The sequence below is a fragment of the Thermobia domestica genome, chromosome 12 (genome assembly GCF_964235325.1).
Source record: "Thermobia domestica chromosome 12, izTheDome1.hap1.1, whole genome shotgun sequence".
NCBI lineage: Eukaryota > Metazoa > Arthropoda > Insecta > Zygentoma > Lepismatidae > Thermobia > Thermobia domestica.
Window position 1 is genome coordinate 197,136,563 of NC_137465.1, and position 21,564 is coordinate 197,158,126.

At 36.9% G+C, this 21,564-nt stretch overlaps 1 protein-coding gene across 3 annotated transcripts in view; it reads left to right on the top strand.

Moving 5' to 3' along the window:
* The first annotated feature begins 308 nt into the window (after positions 1–308).
* LOC145666923 (ubiquitin-like protein 4A) overlaps positions 309–21,564 on the top strand; it is a 28,906-nt gene continuing 7,650 nt past the window's right edge. Inside the window, exons 1-4 of one of the 3 annotated variants that reach the window (XM_081734524.1) lie at positions 309–525; positions 12,874–12,974; positions 17,447–17,552; positions 21,024–21,208. In XM_081734524.1, the coding sequence (XP_081590650.1) occupies positions 12,927–12,974; positions 17,447–17,552; positions 21,024–21,208 (339 nt within the window). In that variant the 5' untranslated portion in view covers positions 309–525; positions 12,874–12,926. The other 2 variants (XM_081734523.1, XM_081734525.1) reach the window with 2 other exon arrangements.

Genomic DNA, 21,564 nt, shown 5'->3' on the forward strand with positions numbered 1-21,564 from the left:
AAGTTATGTTACATCTAATTACTTGCATCATTCATTTCTCCCGTATTTTTTTTTTTTTTTTTTTTTTTTACGAGCTTCTGGACCCCTTGTACTAAACATACTCCCGACCTTTTCCCAATTTTGACATTTCCAGATTTTTACTTTTGTACAATTGCCGTTTACTTTTGTACAATTTAGTTTTAATTTAAAAATCTTCATTGTGAGGTATACTAATGAAAATTTAGATTTGTGGTCTACATATTTATGTCCAATGTAGGTTTTCATAAGTTCGTGGTTTTGAAGAAGAAGAAGTGAAGCAGGAATTTGCCTGTTATAGTTTCTGTTGGCAAGCGCATTTGCCTTTTTCTGTCAATCCGTTCAGATTCTGCAAATTTCTTTAATTACAAAGCACAGAAATTGCAGTAATATAGTTATAGATTGGTTGTTTGGTGTTTTATTGATTTTAAATAAATTTCCTGCAAATTTCGACCGTTTGTTGCTTTCTTGGAACTTGAGTTGGCAACATTGGACCAGAGGTAAAGTTCTGTAAGTTTACGTATTCTCTGTATAAACGCGATTTATTTTACACATTGAAATATATATTACTGATTAGTTCTATATAATATGATCTGTAATTATAGTATAGTGTGATATGTCACTGACATTTATAATCAGAATGTTTAATGGCCTTTATCATCATGTATTCAGCAAGGACATAAGTTAATTGCAGAATGTTTATGTAGATGGTATGAACAGACACCTTTATACACTCGAAATGAAACTAAACATTACATTTGTTTTCTTTAGACCACTAATAATAATAAGAGATGAAGCTAAGTGCACACAATTTACGAAACTGTAAAGAAGTCGCTATATTCAGTTCTATTTATACAAGAATTGATGCTATTAAACAATGCCTTGTCATGTTGCTTGTAATGACAAGAATTAGGCCTACTTGTTTTCGGGACAGTTCCATACATTTACTGCAAATATGGGAAGTAAGAAATTTTCGTACAGGTTTACTTTAGGCACGCCACTAAGAATTTACTTTAGGCACGCCAGGAAGAACTTAAAAATTATAATTCTTTTCACTAATTTCCTTCCTATTGTCCCCCAAAAGATTGGATTTATTCCAAAGTTGGTCGTCCGATTAGTTTTTGGCTAAAAGCGCAATAATTGGTTTCTTTTTGTATAAAAGATTAATATTTAATTCACATAGTATTGCCAAGCGAGTGTCAGCGACAGAAGGCGGTTTTGAGCTCCTCAGGGCACGTTGTTTTCTGTGTGTATTACGACTAAATGGGAAGGGGAACCGTGTTCTAGAACCTTGCCGTTACATTGAAAAGTAACTTTCTCCACGTTTCTTTACAGTTATTTGCTTGCCGCATTTTCTGCAATTTATTTTTAGATTTAGTAAGCTATGACTTACACTAGCTTATATAGATTTTCCTGATTATCACAAGCCATGTTTTAGGAACGGACGACCAACTTTGGAACTTAACCCGTTGAAACATTAAAATTCTTTTACGATTTGTATATACAAGGGTTGTTCAAGGTTGACCAGGACTTTTATTTCTTCAGAGGAAACAGGTTGCACAAGAAGCACCAAACTATGTCAGTTTTTCAAAGTATTCTCCGTGCGCGTCGGAGCACTGTTGCCATCGTTGTGGCAGCTCTCTGATTCCTTTGGCGTAGAAAGAACTTGGTTGTTGTCGTGGCCACTGGAGGACATCCTTCCGCAGTGTTTCATCTGTCGTGAATTTCTTCCGTCGCAGATGGTCTTCAAGGGATGTAAACAAATGATAATCACTGATAGCTAAATCTGGACTGTAGGGGGAAAGGGGCAGGATTTCCCAGCGCATATCGGTCAGAGTTGTTGATGTCATTGGCCATGTGAGGGCGGGCATTGTCATGGAGAAAATGACATTTCTAGAGAACATCCCAGGTCTTTTCTTCCGAATAGACGTTCGTACAGCACCACTCAACGATGTGGAGTAATACTGGGTATTAATTGTGCTCCCTTTGTCCAGAAAATCCACATGGATAACACCCACTTGCTATGATCTTTCCAGCGGACGCCTGCGTTTTGCTTTTCTTGGGCGACGGGGAACCTTTATGCCCCCAATCCATGCTACTTCTTTTCGTTTCTGGAATTGAATTGTGCAAGCATGTTTATCACACGTGATGATGGATTGCGACAATTCATCACCTTCGGCTCGAAACCGATTCACGAGCTGTTCACAGATTGTCATGCGTGTCCACTTCTGCTCAAATGTCAGCTGGCAGGGAACCCATCTTGCACAGATTTTGCGGAAGCGTAAGTGGTCGTGAATGATTGTCTCAACACTCCCGACACTGATATTCACCGCGGCGGTAATATCCCGCACTGTTACTCACCGGTTCTCAAGAATCATTTGCTCAATACGTGCGATGTTCACTGGTGTGACTGCAGTCGGGCGAATTTGTCCATGCCTTCATTTGTCACCAGCTCCCGTCCTTTGCGAAAATGTTCACACCTTTCGTACATTATTCTTTGTGACATCGTTTGTCCATCATACTGTGCTTGCATACTTCTGAAAATCTCAGCTGGTTTAGCTTTCTCCTTCACAAGAAATTTGATTACTTACCGCCGCTCGACAGACAAACTGCTTGCCGCTATGTTGGCTGCAACTGCTGCGCATGCGCCGAATGCGTCATGCCGGGTGCTAGTTACTCGAGAATAATTCATTACGTCACCCGCAAATTTCATCATGATCCGGCTATTCATCGATTATTTATGTAAGAAAATCCCGGTCAACTTTGAACGACCCTTGTAAATATGGATTTCAGAAGTGTAGCATAAATACTACAATGTAAAAACACAAATCAACCTGTGCTAGGTGGTCACTGCACGACTGCTATCTAACCGGGATAGGCAGGGTGAAGCTGGTGGCGCGGGTGTGTCCGAATGGGACAGGTAGGTCATTGATGGTGGGTTTGCGCGCAAAGGAGAGAAGTGAAAGAAGTGGGTTTTGGAATTGATACAAGTTTCAATAACATGGCAGGATTTCATAATATAATGCTCCACTTGTAAATATAAAATACAGGTTCTGTCAGGGTTCGACCCACCTGAAAAAAAAAAAAAAAAAAAAAAAAAAACACCTTGAAACCCACCTGGGTTTTTTACCTTTCTGTTAGTATATTATTGGTACAACTAAGGTGATCACTTTGAAAGTTATTTTTATCAGATTTTTAACTTTCTTTGGGCGAATTTTGTATGCTTTCATGTTAAGGTAGTCAACAACATTCAACATAACACCTTTATAAAGTTCTGAATGCACTAACTAACTAACTAACTCTATGGCCTATGGAACCCGGAGGTTCAGTACCGCGTTCACAAAAGCTCTCCACTGACTTCTCTCCTTAGCTAATTGCATCCAGTTTCTACTTTGTATTCCTATCTCTGCGAGATCCATCTTAATATTATCCTCCCATCTGCGCCTAGGTCTTCCTAATGGTCGTTTTCCTATGGGTCTACCAGTCAAGACTTTGAAAGCGTTTCTACTTTCTTCCATTCTAGCTACATGACCTGCCCACCTAAGCCTCCTAGACTTGACGACCCTAACAATGTTGGGTAAACCGTATAAACTATGTAGTTCCTCGTTATGAAGCTTCCGCCATTCCCCATTCTCGTTCCTCTTGGGTCCGAATATTCGTCTCAGGATCCTGTTCTCAAATACTTTCAGTCTATGTTCTTCCCTCAGAGTAAGCGACCATGTTTCGCAACCATACAAAACAACAGGCATGATTATCGTTTTATATATTTTAAGCTTCAAATTCCTCGACAGAATTCGCGACGACAAGAGATTTTGAACCGAATAGTAACACGAATTCCCTGCTTTTAGTCGACATTTAATTTCTTCGTGAATATGATTCTCGTCTGTTAATATTGATCCTAAATATTTGAAAGTATCCACTTTATCAAAAGTATTATTTAATATTTTAACGCCTCCACAATTTTCAGTATTACGGTCCCGACGCACTTCCATGTATTTAGTTTTCTCTGCATTTACTTCTAAACCCATGTCCCTGCAAGCGTTTAACAAGATCTCTGCATTTATTTCTACTGTTCTCCTATCATCCCCTATTAAATTTACATCATCAGCATATGCCATAACCTGGTGAATGCCGTTCAACTCTAGGCCCTGGTTGCTATCTTTGATCTTCCTTATGGCGTATTCCAGCACAAAGTTAAATAATAATGGCGACAACGCATCTCCTTGTTTCAGGCCATTTTCGACGTGGAAGCTCGTGGACAAAAATTTCCCTACCCGGACTTTACTTTGGGATTCACTTAAACATATCTTAATTAATCTAATTAGCTTTCTCGGTATTCCAAGTTCTGGAAGAACGTTGTATAATGTTTCTCTCCTAACCGAGTCGTAAGCCTTCCTAAAATCAATAAATAGTATGCACTAAATGAATGAATTTAAAAAACTCAGCTTGAGATAATTATAGAGCAAATTAATGTGTGGATTATGCTTATAGGCTATTTGAAGTAAAATAAGCCATTTTGTACTTTAGAAAATACTTTCCGTGAATAGTGTGCTTCCTGACTCGGTGCCGCCGAGGGACGTTATCCCTCATAGGTTGACAGGTTTAAGAGCAAAGGTGCCGGTACTAACAGTAAATATGTAAATACATTAGTAAAACTATTAGTATTATTTCTTACCTTTCACGATAACAAAAGTATTCAGTAAAATTTGGTTTTCCAACAACAGTTAAGTTCAGTCATTTGTTGCTACCCTTCAAATAAGCATTCTATAGAATCAACACCAGCAATAGCGTAAAAATTCTTGTCAAAATTAAGAAGCTTAATGCTCTGAGCTCCCAAGACTACGTAACGCTTACTATTTTCAGTGCTGAATTCAAACTTCAGTATTAAGGGAAGTTTCGATGCACAGTAAAGGAAGCTGCATTTTCAAGGAAAATCCGTCGTGAAAGAGGTGTTCGGGAAATCCCCGCAATTAAACCGACAAGGCATCGGAAGTGAATACTTCAACAATAAAACTATTTCTTTTACGCTGGAAGATATTTAATTTCATTTATGACATTTTAGAACATTTGCTTTAATAACATATGAATTATAGACCTATCTTTGTTAATTGTTTTAAATTAATTTTCACATAAGAACCGTCTTCCAACAAGTGCTCGGGAAATTCCCGTAATTGAACGCACAAAGCATCGAAAGTGAACTTCAACAATAAAATAATTTATTTTAGTTGAAGAATATTTATTTCATATAAGACATTTTGATGAATTGTGTCTTAGCTATTTGGTATTCATATTTGGCGAACTTCACAGACTCCTGTACCACACAATGTTCAACTTTTGTTGTTTTAACTTTCAGGATACAAGCTGGAGACACTAAATTTTCTGTATAGATTTTTTCGGAATACCAACGTAAAATTACAAAATGGCGCCCTTTTATTTCTTTCTTTCTTTCTTTTTTTTTTTTTTAATAGCGGATATCCACGCTGCAAAGGACATTTTTCGGTCTTTCAAGTTAAAATTTTCAAAGTAGAAGCACGAGAGATTAAATTAGCTGTATATATTTTGGCGGCCATTATTCAAAATAGCGGGTAACCATGCTACAGGTTGCAGTTTTCGGACTTTTCAAGTTGAAATTTTGAGGGTAGAAGCACACGACATACTAAATTTGATGTACAGATTTTTTCGACTATCCAGTATAAAATTTCAAAATGGAGGCCATTTTTCAAAACAGCAGTGAATAGAAAATTGTTGCAAGTTGTGACAATGACAATCTTGATATGTAAATCATATTTTAATTTTTACCTCAAAGACATTGAAATATTTCGAAAAAAAAAACCAATTAAACCCAAAAATCACATCGGCCCAGGTGTTTTTTTTTTTTAATATCCGGGTTTTTTCAAACCCTGGGTTCTGTAAACTGTGCAGAAATATGCGGAAGGTGGAAAATAGCATCTAATAGAGCCATCTTTTATACGTACACTCGCTTATTGTATCCGTCGTAAAACACTTGTAATGATTTTAGACTAGTACCCTTATACTTGTGAACCTAAAGTGCACCTGTATTATTATTATTATTATTTTTTATGTAGTTCTGTCGCCTGCAGAAATTTGTTTCTTAAAAATATGTCTTTGCATGCAAAGTATTGAATTTTACCTGTAAATCTTCCAAAATGTGGTGCCAAAACTACACGTGCACCGAAAATTGGACGTGTGGGTCAAGTTTACGCACACCAGTCTAACTAATTGTCGAGAAATTGTAACTCACTAATTTCGTCGTTATTGTTTTCCAGAAGATTTACGCGGGCGGTATGACAGTATCTTGCCTCAGCATTAGTAAGGTTCGGCGGAAAGATCAGAAGTAATTGTTGAAAAATCATAATTCTTTCACGATTTTGTACAAATACACTGACCGAACATATGCCATAAAAGCTACAATACAGTAAAATACAAACCTACCTGTGTTAGGTTTCCACCAAGATGTATGAATTGTATCTAACTGGGACGGGGCAGCGCAAAGCGGGTGGGATGCTAGAGTAAGTCCGAAAACAGTAAATACGTAAGTGAAGGTAGTGAAAACCCGTTGATTTCGCAGTGATACGAATTCCTGTAGTACTTTTAATAGTTTTAACATTAGTAACCAGTTTCCGGAATGTTGGCGTATATGCCACAGCACTTACTGTGTGGTTAGAGATTCAAAAATCCAACAGGAGCACATTATGTATATCCCAAAAGATCGTTGCTATCAGATTGTCATTGCTGGGAGACCTTATGAGCTTTTGATTGTTGGAAATCCTGGATGCTTCCATGGTATTGATTATTCTTTTGACTGACTTCGTTTTGTTGGAGATTAGAGATTTACTCGTATGGTTTGGGATTAAGATTAGTGAGAGGAAAAGGGGAAGATTGCTCACTTCAGTAACGCAAAGCGTCTCTACCATTTGAAAAGTGAAATTTTTAGTGTTACGTCTCACCGTTATACCGTTTACGCTGAAGGAGACAGATAATTTAAGAATATGAACAATTATGAAAGAATTGGTGGTATGAAAATATTGGAGAATGCTGGAGTGCCTCTAGGAAACACACGTAGAAACACCACAGATTCACATCGCCCGGGATCGAACAAATATCCCTAGCATCAGAATTGAGCCGTCACTTGATAACTTAACGCGTCGTATCATATATGCGGCGAGTCGGAAACTTTAAGACGCTTTTTCTCCGCTATTTCTTTCTATTGCGCTCTTACAATTTGTAATATTAACACTTTAAATGTGTACTACTACCTCGCGAAAGATGCCCCCCTCCCCGAAGATCATTTACCAAAGTCTGCCTTCCCCTTGTTAGATGGACTGAGGAAGAACGAAGATTTGCTTAGAAGCATTGATTATTTACTTTAGGGTTTGCTGGTTTAAACAAGATGCGTTTTTTTTTATTTCTTTCTTTGAAGAAACGTTTTACCAAAAAATAATGAATTTAAAAGCAAAAATGCCACACATCGTGTGAACTTCATTGTGATATTTCTCGTATCTCAAACCATCCGCATTAGTTGTATCTAATTTTTGCCCTGTAAACAAGTGCTTCCGGGTTCGATTCTTGGTGAAAGCATAAAATTTCTTTCAAGTACAAACCGAGTAGTGGGACGGATGGATTAGATCCCGTTCTTCATGACTTCACTATTTCATAAGGACGTTAAGACCTGACAAACCAATCGAATCCAAATTGTGTCTCGCCTATCTGCTTGCTTGAATGTCTGTTGCTTCATAGAGAAACCAATGCTTAAATATATTAATAAAAGTTGGCAAAATTTATCGACTACATCCTTAGCTTATCAATACTATATATTTAATTTCTTTCAAATTAAGATCTTTTCGCGTACGTTACAAACTCAGGAAACATAATAACATTTTTTATTTCACTTAAACTGATGTTGCAACCATTCTTCTTGCACTGTTTTCTAATGACAGAAATACTAAAGTGGGCGTCATAAAGAGTCGCAACATAACCTTTCCAAAACCGGCTTAGTTTGGGCGGCATTTTGGTCAGAGAGCGGAAGCCCACACACTTGGAAACAAATTTAACACAACACTCACAACAATGGTCCTGTTTTGTGCGTTATTGTCGTTCGCGCGGAAAAAACAACTCCGTTCCCAAGAAGCCAGTGCACAACACTGCAGGACGCCACGAGCCAGGTCGGGTGAGTCCATTCTGTCCGGGAGAGGGAAGGAACGAAATCGGCCAAACGTAGGCTGAACAACCTCTGTAGATTCTATCTTTCATAACCCTGCTGTTGCATAAGGACATTAAGACTAAATAAATGATTTTTTGTTTGTAAAAACATACTTTTTTTCCAATCTGGTTTAGTGAATATTTTACTTTTACTACAGAATTATGCAGGTCTAATATTATTCTTTAATTTCTTCGATATCTTGAAACAAGTGAAAAATTAAGGAAAACTGATCCGTATCTGTAAACATTATGAACTTCCTTAACATTGTGAACGTCCATGGGAAAATTTTTCACTGCTCGGGTCAAGGATTGCTTCAGACTGTCGACAGATGGATGCCGTTTATGGCAGACCTTTGCCTGAAAGACTGCCCAAAGTTTGTAGTCCAACGGGTTAAGGTCCGGGCTGCTAGAAGGTCAATCAGCGGTAGAAGTGAAGTCGGGGACGTTCCGTGCCAGCTAGTCCTGGGTTGTTTTCGCTTTGTGGCCTGGAGCGGAATCCTGCTAGGTCCATCTTTCTCCAGGGAACATGATGACACAGTGGTTTCACTATAGGTGTTAGTACTGTGTCCTGGTACACCTTGGCAGATGTTTTAACACCTTGTTCGCAAAAATGCAGCTGGATTGTGTGAGTAGCTCACTTCTCACCAAACCATCACTGAGGTAGGATGATGTGCCCTCTGAACCCTTGGAGCTGCCTCAGCAGCTGCAGTAGATGACGTGGCATACACACGGTCATTTTGGGCGTTGTAGGCCTGCTCAATTGTGAACACCTTTTCGTGAGTGTAGAGAATCTTTCTGTACAGATTGTTGGCGTAACGCCGCAACAGCCTCCTTTGATTTAAGGACCCTCTGCGACATTAATGTTTGGGTCAGAAAGTGACCAGTCCGCCTCTTATACGCCCGTAGATGTAGGTCACTCCTGAGCACACGAGACATGGAATTTCTGCTGATGTTCATCTCAGCAGCCATCACACTTTGTGTTCGAACAGGATTTCTTCGAATTCTTGCTGCGACTGCTTTCTGGACCTGTGGGGTTTGTACCGTTTGTGGTCTGCCACTCCTTGCGCGGTCAGCTGCCGTTCCAGTCTCAGTGTATCGCTGTATGGCGCGATATACGAATCTCTTGCTGATTCGTAGGGGTTTCAGGAGTTTGAAAATCTCACCTGCTGTCTTCCCGACCTTGTGTAGTGCAGTTACTGCTACACTATTTTCGTAATTACCCCACTCCATCAGAACTCAGTACAATATCAACGTATGGCATGAACAGTCAAACACACACTACATGCATCTTCCGCTTTATAAACAGATGGTAGCACTGTGCCACTCCGGATGCCTATACCGCCACTCCAAACTTTGTGACAGTATTTATGATGTAACTAGGTATGTAAAGATTAGTACAACGTATTTTTATCAGGAGTGCTTCGTGAGTGAGTTGGTAGACTCATTGTGGTGGCCAATTAGTCCCGGTTTCGAGACCAAATGGAGGACAGTTTCTCTCGGATGTAAGCCGAGAAGCAGTTTGGATTCCGCTTTAAGCTTATGTGACTTCTTCCAGCATAACCCCGTTATTGCATAATAACACTAAGGCAAGACAAACTTATTTCTGTCCATATATAATATAAATGTATAGAGGAAATCATTTAAACAAACAAACAAACAAAATAAAAAAAAAAATAAACCAAAAAAACAAGGTTGTTTGGTTTTTTCGAAAGAGACCATGGTTTTTGCCAACCCTGTTTATAAGTGATCTAAAAGAAAATACTTTTTACTGGATTTCCATATCCACCAGCATTTATATCCTGGAACAATACAAGAGAACATCTTGAATTACACACAACAAAAAGTGCAACGCAAGCTCGGAACTCTTGATTGAAAATTTCCCATATATTCTTACAACAACAACAACAAATTATAAAAGGGGAAATGTTTGGAATCTATCCTCTGTTCGGCACAAAATCATGTATCTCTAGAACAAAATGAAAGATAATACAAAACCTCACTAGATCTGACACATATTTAAACAGCTAGATCTGATTCGACTGCAGCTCGCCGCAGGACCAAATTTTATCGGTTCTCTCCACTGTTAAACGAATAGCCTGCGCGAACTTCAATTCTGTTCGTTATGGCAATACTACGTAATGTTTATTTTTTTGTTTCCAATATAAGCTTTTCTAAGTGTTTGTCACTTACCACTATGAGATATTCTAATTATGAAAAAGGAGTTAAATCTTGATTATAATAATTTAAATGATGGTGAACTAATTTTATTTTGGAAATAAGTCATGAAAAGCAACAGGATCAGAGCAGAATCAAATGGTCGAGTAGATACATTAAAGTCTATAACATGACATATAAGACCGTAGTTACCTAGAAAATGATTTTTTTTTTTTTTTTTTGTATACAACTGTCATACAAATTATAATAAGTTGAGTACAATGGCTTTGTGTTGTACCTTGTAATGTACGAGAGCAGTTTGATAAGTAACTTGGTTCGCATAATAATAGATAGCGCTATCGTCATCTGTATTTGTAGTCATAAAGTTCCCTTTCTATGAATAAAATAATCCCTGCTTTCAAGTTATTCTGACAGTTACTTGAACAGAAGTTTCGAGAACAGTGAAAAATAGATAAAATTGGAATTCGTGGTGTGATTCAATTATTTTTTTCTGGAAGGAAAAACATCGAAGGAGATTTATGAGAGGACTTTACATACATTGGATGACTCATGTCCTTCTAATGAAACTGTTCGATTTAGGATCAATGAATTTGAGACTGACAGAACATTGAAGATCGTCATGTCCTGGAGCCCAAAATCGTTGATAAAGTCCATGATTTGTTTTTTTTTCCGACATATGAATGCGCGAGTCAGCAGAAGCCACAAGCATTTCAAATTAGCGGGTCTATTTCATTTTGCATAATAAACTGTGCATGAAAAAAAAAAAAAACGCGCAAGCGTCGCGTTTACTCACTCTAGAGCAGAGAAAAAGCGATGCCACTGACCAAAAATTTGAACTGCTCTGCCTATTCCCCAGATCTCCCTCGGACTACCATCTGTTTCTGAAACTTAAAACTTTCCTGGCAGGACGAAAATTTGAGTCAAATAAGGGAATTATACAGGAAGTAAACGAGTATTTTGAAAGCCTCGAAGAAACTAATTTCTTTGAAGGAATCTCGAAGCTGGAGAAACGGGGCAAATTCAAGGAAAGTGTCGAGAAATAAACTACGTTTAAAAAAATGTTCTTTTTTTTAAATAGATATTTATTAAACATATCAAGCTATTTATCAAACCAACCTCGTATGTTTTAACTTATTATTATTATTATTATTATTATTATTATTATTATTATTATTATTATTATTATTATTATTATTATTTACTTCTTTAAGTCTTCGGCCATTATTTGGACCGAAATATCAATCAATACTTTTCACAAGCCTACAGAGCGGAGAGAGAGATTATATTTCAATTATCTACAATCTAGAAGCTCCAGTGCAGATTTGATAATACCATGTTAAGTACTTTTTCTTTTATTTCTTATTTTCATGTAACTACTAGCTGAACCTGCGCTCTCTACACACCGCATCATTCACATATGAGCATGAATCTCCTTGTTATTCCTCACATCTGTACATGTCCCTTTACAGACACAAGTGAAAGACGTCTTGTTAAAAATTGGCAAGGAGATACCATAAAAGGGAGATTTTTCGATTGCTTTTTCAATATCTCGCACCGTTCACAAGATCTGAGCCTACTTCCGGTTGGAGTTTTTAATTCATGTACGATCAGTGTTTTCTTTCTTCTTGCATGTAGTAGGTAATAAGCAAATATACTACACACACAATTAATTATAATGTTAGTGATATATGGTGTTCATTGGGCAAAACACTCCAAACAATAAAGATTCAACTTAAGAGTGGAGAAGCGGTTATCCTTCGTTTTTCATTATCATTTGGCCATGAAACAAACGCCTGAGTGGTATGCAACTCATGTATACAATTGTGTGGTATTGGAATGTATAATGTGTAGGATATGATGCTTTAGTTTTTTTTCTCTTTTTTAATTTCAACACTTCCAGTGTACCCGTAAAAATGTAATAAAGAAATAATGGCCGTGTTTTTTTAAAAAAATATTCAATTAGAACTGGACAATCTACACAACATTTGCAATCGATCAGTGAAAACGTCATCTTTCTAGAGCCTGTAGTTTCCGAAATCTCATTGTCGAAAGGATTGGCCACAAACATATAAACGCCCCCAAACATATAGTTTAAAAGAACTCCAAAGATGGCAGCACAATTTATTTGCATTGATTTTGGAAAAGCCTTATTAAAATACAAAGGCTTTGAACAATAATTTTAAAAAGATAAACTTTATATGAAAAAGGTCTACTTAAATAATTTATTTAAAGTACACATAGTTTAAAATATTTGATTCTGTTAAGCGTGAAATCACAAATAACCGCAAATCAAAGGTTTGAAATCAAAGGTTATAGGTTGGAGCTCAGGTTCTTATGTTGCTATTATAGCATTTTAATAGATAGATAGATGCTGGATTTCTTTTATTCTAGATACAAACATATATCGAGTTATATGCTCAGTTGTCTCTTATATTAACGTTTTTGTTTATTTTTTCTCCGTAGGATGTAGCTTTCCACATATATGCCACAGAAATTTGTATTCCTGAGAAACGACAATGAAGCTGATAGTAAAACTTTTACAAGGAGGTGAAAGTACATTTAATGTGAGTTGAGTTTACTTTTGATTTGTTGTTGTTTCAATACAGAGATACTGACAAGTACATACTTTCTAAATATCTCTCTAAAATAAGAAAAAATATTTGTAATTTATTATAATATCACTGAAGAGCCAGAAATACGAAAGCGGTTTATATGAAAATTCGAAGAAAAATATTTAAACTCGGAAGAAGACCGACATAGGAATTAACCCTAGAAAGACCAAGGAGGAGGAGGAGTGTCAATCTTGCCCACGAATTCTTTTTTACTTAGTTTATATGGATGAATATGTATTCAGGATTCTCTATTTTTGTTATTGTTTCTTTTGATGACAGGTTCATTTTCGTTTTATATATATATATACTGGAATATACTGCCTTGTTTTTGTGTAAAAGCATATAATTCATGTTGTGCGGGCCGATTTGACTCCTCCTTGGTCATAGGTGCTACCCATTTTTGTTTTCCCCAAAATTCTTTTCATTTGGTTTTTATATCTAAAACTTGTATTACTTTTTTAAAATGATACTTTTCTCCTTTATATAAACACTTAGGCTTTCATAGAAATTGTGTAGTGTTCGTTATAATACTGGTTTTCTGCATAATATTATAAGAAACTTGGTATAATATATAAGCAGTTTTACGCACTGTATTTAGCTCATTTTTTTTACAAATAAAAAGCACAATTCCTTCAAGAGTTCCTGTTTTGAAATGTAGTTCAACACGTTAACTCAAATTGAACAAATATAGTCTGAAAGCTACTTAAAACCAACGCGGGCAAATTGGACCTTCCCCCCCTCCTTGTCCACGTAGCAGATGCGAGCACCGACTTTCTAGGGTTAACGGTGGTAGAAAATGAAACTTTGCATACATCAGGCTGCAGAAGTAGTAGGATATTTCAAACAAGAGAGACACAGATAAACATTGTGCTACGGAAGAGAAGGTGAAGAAAATTAATGAAACTACTGTTTGGGCAGAACACAGAGCTGTTGTAAAGGATGAGAAGATGATTTCTTAGAGACAGTAATGATAACGTTAACTCAAAAGATAGAGCATGGAAAGATGCGAGGATTATTACCTGCACCGAAAACCTCTTCAAATACTGATGATAAATTTACATGGGAGAACAACAACAACAACAAACAAAAAAAAAAAATTTGGGGATGATCATTTTTGTTTTAGAAGGAATTACAGAAGCTAGTTTTGACATGCAAACTGCATATGGGCCTTATAAACAGGTGTTTGTAGTGACGATTCGAGGACGTATGAGTACATAGAAACAGCCAATCAATATATACATCTATTTCGATGTTAGATTTCCGAAGGAAGTATTTGACGAAATCGTCCAAGCTCTTGAGGAAATAACTGGAACTGGACCTGTTTTTGCTAAAGTTGCAGACCTTGGAGGTATTAATATTTAATAGATGTCTTTGAAAAAGACTTGGAGATACCCTAATGCAACGTATTCTCTTTCATGTCGAAAACAATATTTTCTTTTTTTCTTCTTTACCGATATAATTCACATGATAAAATTCTTTACAAAAATAACTTTCTAAACATCATCTTCATGAGAGATGTTACAAAATTTCCCATTAGTCGATTTTGTGTAAGACAATTATATTGAAATTAGTGTGTTCCAATCTTTGTAATATCCATATTAAAACTCGTGGAACAAACAGACAATGTGTTAAATATGCTACAGAATTTCTTCCGAGAAGTGTTGCAAAGACAAAACTCATGTGTTCTCCAAGAAAGAAACATGACCGATTTTAATGTTGACTATAGATACATTTTCAACGTGTTTATATTGTGCTTCTCTTATGAGTTTAGAAAATCCTTCTGATGGAAATTATTCATCTCAACAAGTCTGTTATCGTCGCAAATGTTGATTTTTACCTTAAATTTAACGAATATGGGCGGCAGTAGTCTTTTAAGTATTTTGTCATTTCAGGGAGGTACTGATGGATCGATCAAACTTTTATTATTTCAGAATATCTTAACACAGTGCTTCCCAACCGATATGTCGCGCGGTCTCGTATGATGTGTTGCAAAATTATTGAATTAAAAAAAAACTATGAAACATTCGATAATTACTTAAAATCAATTTTGAGACTGATTATACTAGACAACACTTCCAGCTCAATACTACAGTCACTATTTTACAGAAAATTATAACCTTGCACTATTGTGATACATGTTATTATTAATAAAAATATCAAACAAATGTGTCGCGATGTTGTGACAAATGTGTTGTCATTCAGAAAAGATTGGTTACCACTGCCTTAACAAGTAGAAGGAAAGCAGAACTGGTCAGAGAATTTTTCACAGTTACGCTGTGCTGGTGTACAACATAATTGTTCCTTGTTTAACACCACAGTGCAATTGTAAGTGAAGGCAGCGAGGAGCTGTATGTTTTTTCTAAATTTTATCTTAGAATTTTCTTTTTTAATTGAAGATCTTGCATATTATAGTAAAGAATTACTCACCATTATCCATACAGATGAACAGTAGGTACTCCTACGGAAACCGTTAAAGAGCTGGACGTGGTCAACAATACAAAACTAAACCTGTCAATGAAGGATTCTCGTGTATATATAGTTTTCAAGAAAAATTTAAAAAAAAAAAAAAAAAAAAAGTTCAACAGGCTAGAAAGCAATTACAGTAATGAAAATTTCTTGGCTGATGTTTTTATCTAGGTCATGCTCATCCATCAAATGAATTGTACAAAGATGTAAATTCAATAAAGAATTGATGCAGTTTCGTGGTTCCATTTCATTCCATCAGAGAACAAAAATTGTGAAAATACTCATTGAATTGAAGGCGTGGAATTTACTTCATGCTTCTTTCAGTGTAACCGAGAAATTAGTAAGACACATAGCTATTATTAGAAGTAGACACATTAAAGATCATCAGGCCACATTCAGTGAAAGAAATAGAAAAGTTACATTAAGCAGACCTACATATACAGCGTGGTCCGGAAGTTGGCATACTCCTAATTGGTGTTTTCTGACGGTTTTAGGTTTTACCCTTACTTGTTTGGTAACATTGCTGTGATACAGCAAGATGGAGCACCAGCACACTTCGCGATTCACGTTCGCAATTACCTGAATCAGACGTTTCCTGACCGCTGGATTGGAAGAGGTTGTGCATCTTCACCAGCTTTCTTTGCCTGGCCTCCAAGAAGTCCCGATCTGACGATACCAGATAATGCTCTCTGGGGTTTCATAAAGCAACAAGTAAGAAACACTCGATATCACACAATACACGAATTACGAGCAGCTGTAGAATACGCCTTCACCTTCGTGACTCCGGAGTATCTCCGCAAAACATCTGCGAGAACGGCGCAGAATTCAGCTGTGTTACGACATGGATGGTGATCATACCGATGTTTATGACTCATAAGCCTTCAAGGTAACCGTATACAGACATTATACCATAACTAACACTATACTGTTGAAACTAAGGGAGGGGGCTACACCCACTTCCGGACCACCCTGTACAATTGAAAATTTACATTGTTACGTAGTGGAAAGACTAATCGAATAACTAAATTCCTTTATGTTAACCCTTTGACTACCAACGGGATACATGTGTCCCATGCGAATAATTCAAACATTGTTGGGATTTTTTTTTTTAAAGTTCTCCCATCGGGTCTCCAAAACGTATACAGATGTCAGGAATATCCCGCATTAGAGTCGTACATACAAAAAAAAAATGTTCACATTTAAAAAATTGGTAGTCAAAGGGTTAACAAATAGAGGAAACAACCGATTTTTAACTCACCAATTCTTCTATGAGTATGCTAAAAACATTCTCTTGTTCTAATTCAATGACACGCAAACAGTGAAAAAGGGCCTTACTGGGCCGGGACTTGAATCCAGGGTCTTTGGCGCACTGGTGACGATGCGCTAATCACTACGCTCCCTGAACAGCCATACTCTCTTTCAACCTTGAAGTCGGTGATCCTTCACTCAGAATACTTCTGACGGTTGTATTATTATTATTATTATTGTATTATCTCTCTTTGTGAATCGTTGAATTCGCACCTATAGAGGAATTGTTGTGTTAAAAATCAGTTATTTTCTCCATTTGTTAACCTAATGATAATACAACCATCAGATGTGTTCTGAATGTAGACATTGCATTGTCCAAGCAAACAGGAAGTTCTGGTCTGAGTAAAAGAATACCGACTTCAAGAGTTGTTTAGGGAGCGGACGGGTAGCGTAGTGGTTAACGCATCGGCACAATACGCCGAACATTCTGGGTTCGAGCCAAAATCCAGTCAAGCACTTTTTCATTCTTTGTGTATCATCAAATTCCTTTATGTCTCAAAATACTGTATGTGTGTGTGTGAAATTAAATTCTGGTAATTAACTTCTTATAAGTAATTTTGGGTTGTTGCTTTTTTTTTCTTTTTCTTTCTTTCTTTCTTTCTTCATAAAGTGAATGATATGTGATTACTAATATATTATTTGACTTTTAGGTTTCAGAAACTTCAACCGTTCTTGATGTAAAGCATCTCGCAGCGAAAGAATTTAATATTCCTGTACCTCAACAGAAACTTATCTTCTTAGGAAAACCATTGACAGGTGGGTATTACATTTTGTGTATTTACTAAGGAAATATTTAGCTTAAAAGTTTAGTCCCATGAGTGGAAACTAGAATGAACTTATGTTGGAGTGTGGGATAAATAATCCTACAGTAGAGGAAATAGTAAGACCAGTTCTTTCTTAACTTGGCCATGATTTTAAGAAAGTTTGAACTTTGATAGAGGTAGAAGGATCAAAGATTGTTATAATTTTCAATTTATTATTGTTTTTTTTTAAATGTGACTCTTTATTTACAACTAATCCAAAAAATATACCTCAGTAAAACTTTACTTCCCTTCGTTGTAACTACCTGCGCTACGTACAACCCGTTCCAGCAATTTGGAAGTCGTAGTATACATATAGCAAACTTGCTTTGTTGATGGTTCGAGTGGAGTGATCTATTGCCTCAGTAATCTCTGGAACAGTTTGGAAACGAATGCCACGAAGTGTTCCTTCTTCTTAAGAATAAAATCACTGTCACAGGAACTAAAATTTAGGGAGTATGGGGACAGTAGAGCAGTTCCCACACCCATCGAGCATATTAGCCATAAGTTGCATTATATGCTTGAGCTTGTGCTGCAAAATTACGGATTCTGGAGAAAGTGTTACGGCGTCTTTCGGAACGCTAGCTTTAGGTTATGTTCTTCAAAAACTGAACTCTAATACTGCTTATTGACGATCTGCCTTTCGGGTATGGTATGCGTTAGGATAATATAATCACAGTTGTAGACGAGAATCACCGTAACCTTCATATTGCTGGGGTTATGAGGAACTTGAAGATTTGACCCATAATAACACCAATCACTCGACTGGCGTTTTTATTGTGGCTCGTACGATTTTACCGTCATCTAGCGCAATGATACGCTATAGCCTTTACTTCGCGCTCATAGCTCTCCAAGTAGGTTTGAACAAGTCGTATTGTAATCTTTCTGTATTTCTTTCAAAACATGCGGAATCCATCGGTCGATGTAATTTTCCTCATGCCGAACCGTTTCTTCAGAATTTGAAGTGCTCGTATGCGATAATTCTGTCTCTTGGGCTAATTGACGTCCAATTATCTCCAGGAACGCTCTAACATTCTCCGGCAATTCCTCGTTATTGACATTGTGTATACCCAGTCAAGGCATATTTGGCATACTTTGACCTCATTCATTGAAGGCTAGTGTGTGAGGTAATTGAAATTTTTGATGATATTGTCGAGCTGTACGGTCTTGGGCACATTCAATAAATATCCAGCTTCGCTGTTCCTGTTTCAAGAAAATTTTGACGGCACAACGTGGGATCGCCAACATACACGAAACTGTATTCGTCTCGTCACGGCGCAAGTGCGTAGCGTTGGAAGAAAGAGTCAGTTTACTGAGGTAAGTTAGGATCGAACTAACGTGTGGTATAAGGGAGAACCACTTTTGATTCATGGCGTATATACAACACTGGGCACACAAGTCATCTCATACGGGAAGCCAGGTCCATTAATAATTAAGAATAAGTTTGCACCGTAAGTTAATCACTTGGATAAGTTACATATTTTCACATTTTCTGTGGAAACGAGGATAACTTAGATCAGTTTTACTTTACCTAAAATACAATTTCCACATAGAATGAAGGATAGCAGTCGAAATATGTTTGTGCTTTTTCAGGAATGAAAAGACAAGACATAAACGGTTTTAAAACGGGGCAAACATACGATTATATAAGGAAATCAGCTAAAAATATATACAGTAGTAATGCAGCATAACGCTAAGTTAAAACTGTTATGTGTGTAATGCTAAAGAATGCAGTGTTTCCCCTGGTATTTAATAAATGACTTGGCAATAGTTCAGTTAAAGTAGATAACAGACGACAACTATGATAAATGCATGAAAATAGAAGCAGGTCATCGGGCTGAGTTTTCAGTTATGTAGTAAGATAATTAATATTATGATATTCCTATTATTTCATAACCTAATTTATTCCTGAAGCGAATTTATTCCTAGAATGGGCGTGGTGCCTCAGTGGTAGAGCGTTCACCTCCGGTGCTTGGGGTCCGCGCCGTGTAGACTTTGTGCTGGACAAACACCGTGCTCGTGGGTTTCCTCGGGGTTCTCCCGTTTCCTCCCACTTTCTTCATTCCACCATTTTCACTCATTTCTCATTATCACCATCTCCTTTAGCCTAACCGGCATAATCATGGGACGTAAAACTTAAAGATTTCATTTCATTTCATTTTCCTTTCCTAGAATACAGTTCGCAAAATGCAATAGTTAAATTGCAGAAAATTGGCTGATACAAAAAGGAAGATACTAACTAAGCAGACATTATACAGGGTGCGGAACGGTCCAATATCTCGCGAAATACAGATCAGCAACAAACAAAAATACGTGTTAAATAGTTTTGAAAAAGCTATCCAATAGTGTCAAACACAACCCCCTAGCTCCACCCCTTTCGGGGATACGGGGGTAACTTCAAATTTTAAGTGGAAACCCTCATTTCGTATTGCACGTTTGGATTCTCCAGAAAAAAAAAAAAAAAAACTGATTTGATCCAGAATTGAAAACAGTGCCGTCACGGATGGCGCTTGAATCGACATACAAAAAAGGGGGTAGTGAAATATTATGAAAACGTGAATTGTCAGTCCCGTACTCTATGGCCATAAGGTTCGTGTACAGGAATGTGGAGTCAGAGGTCCTGAGTTCGATCCCCGCTCATGCAACCTTTTTTCTTTTATTTCCCCAGATAATAAGTCCATAGGTTTTAACTTCAATAGTACTTCATTCAAGTTACATACAACACAAATTTCAATAATTGTTTTGCAAACTAACTTCATGAAATGGTTCTTAAAGGGTTAGACGTCGTAGGATTATTAACAGCAAAAACAAATAATTTTTGTCGCAGTTTGTACTTTTCTGCAAGTTAATAAATTATGAACAAATTCATTATTTTTATCGAAGTTCAAAATGTATGAATTCATTACTTGGATACAAAAAATATACATACAAATGTTACTCTGCGCGGGAATCGAACTCAGGACCTCTGACTCCACAGTCCAGTACGCTAACAATATGGCCATAGAGAACGAGACTGACAATTCATATTTTCATAATGTTTCGGTACCCTCATTTTTGTGTGTCGATTCAAGCGCCATCCGTGAAGGCACTGTTTTCAATTCTGGATCAAATCACTGTTTCTTTTTCTGGAGAATCCAAATGTGCAATACGAAATGAGGGTTCCCACTTAAAATTTTAAAGTTATCCTCGTACCCCCGAAGGGGGTGGCGATAGGGGATTCCGTTTGGTGTCATTGGTAGCTTTTTCAAAACCATTTAACACGTGCTTTTGTTTGTTTTACTGTTCTTCATATTTCGCGACATATTGGACCGTTCCGGGACTTTTCCGCACCTTGTATAGTACTCATGTTAGGATGGAATCAGCAGTGTAAGTTACGAGATGAGACACAGCGCGCCACATGACTTATTTTTTCTTTCTTTTCTTTTAGATAACAAGACGCTGAGCGACTATCATCTGAAAGATGGTGCAAAGATTAATTTAGTTCTTAAGAAGAATGAAAATTCTGTTAACGATAAGAAGGAAGTGACTGTTTTATGGGACGCTTTATATAGGTTCCTTAGGAAATATTATAATGAAGGTGATTCGAAGAAAATACTAGAAGAATTCAAGAAGGTACGTATTTTTGATTGAAGAGTTCGCAAGTTAAAAACATATAGGGTATAATCTTTGTAAGTTAAACTAAATATTTCATTTAATTCGATTTTGTGATTTTTTCACAATTCCATTAGAAAAATGGATTAATCTTCAACGCAACCAAGCCTCTGATTGTATCTGCCATTTTGCATTTGTATGATTTAAATGATTACGTGCGGTTAAACAAACAAGCGAAAATCAATAGTCATTACTCACGCTTACCTTGAGTACCCTGTAGCAGTTGTGCAGGATACTTTGTATTTCAACTCCAGATTTTATCTGAGAAGCACCAAACGTTACTAAAGATAAAAAGGCTAGCTAAAAATAAAGAAATG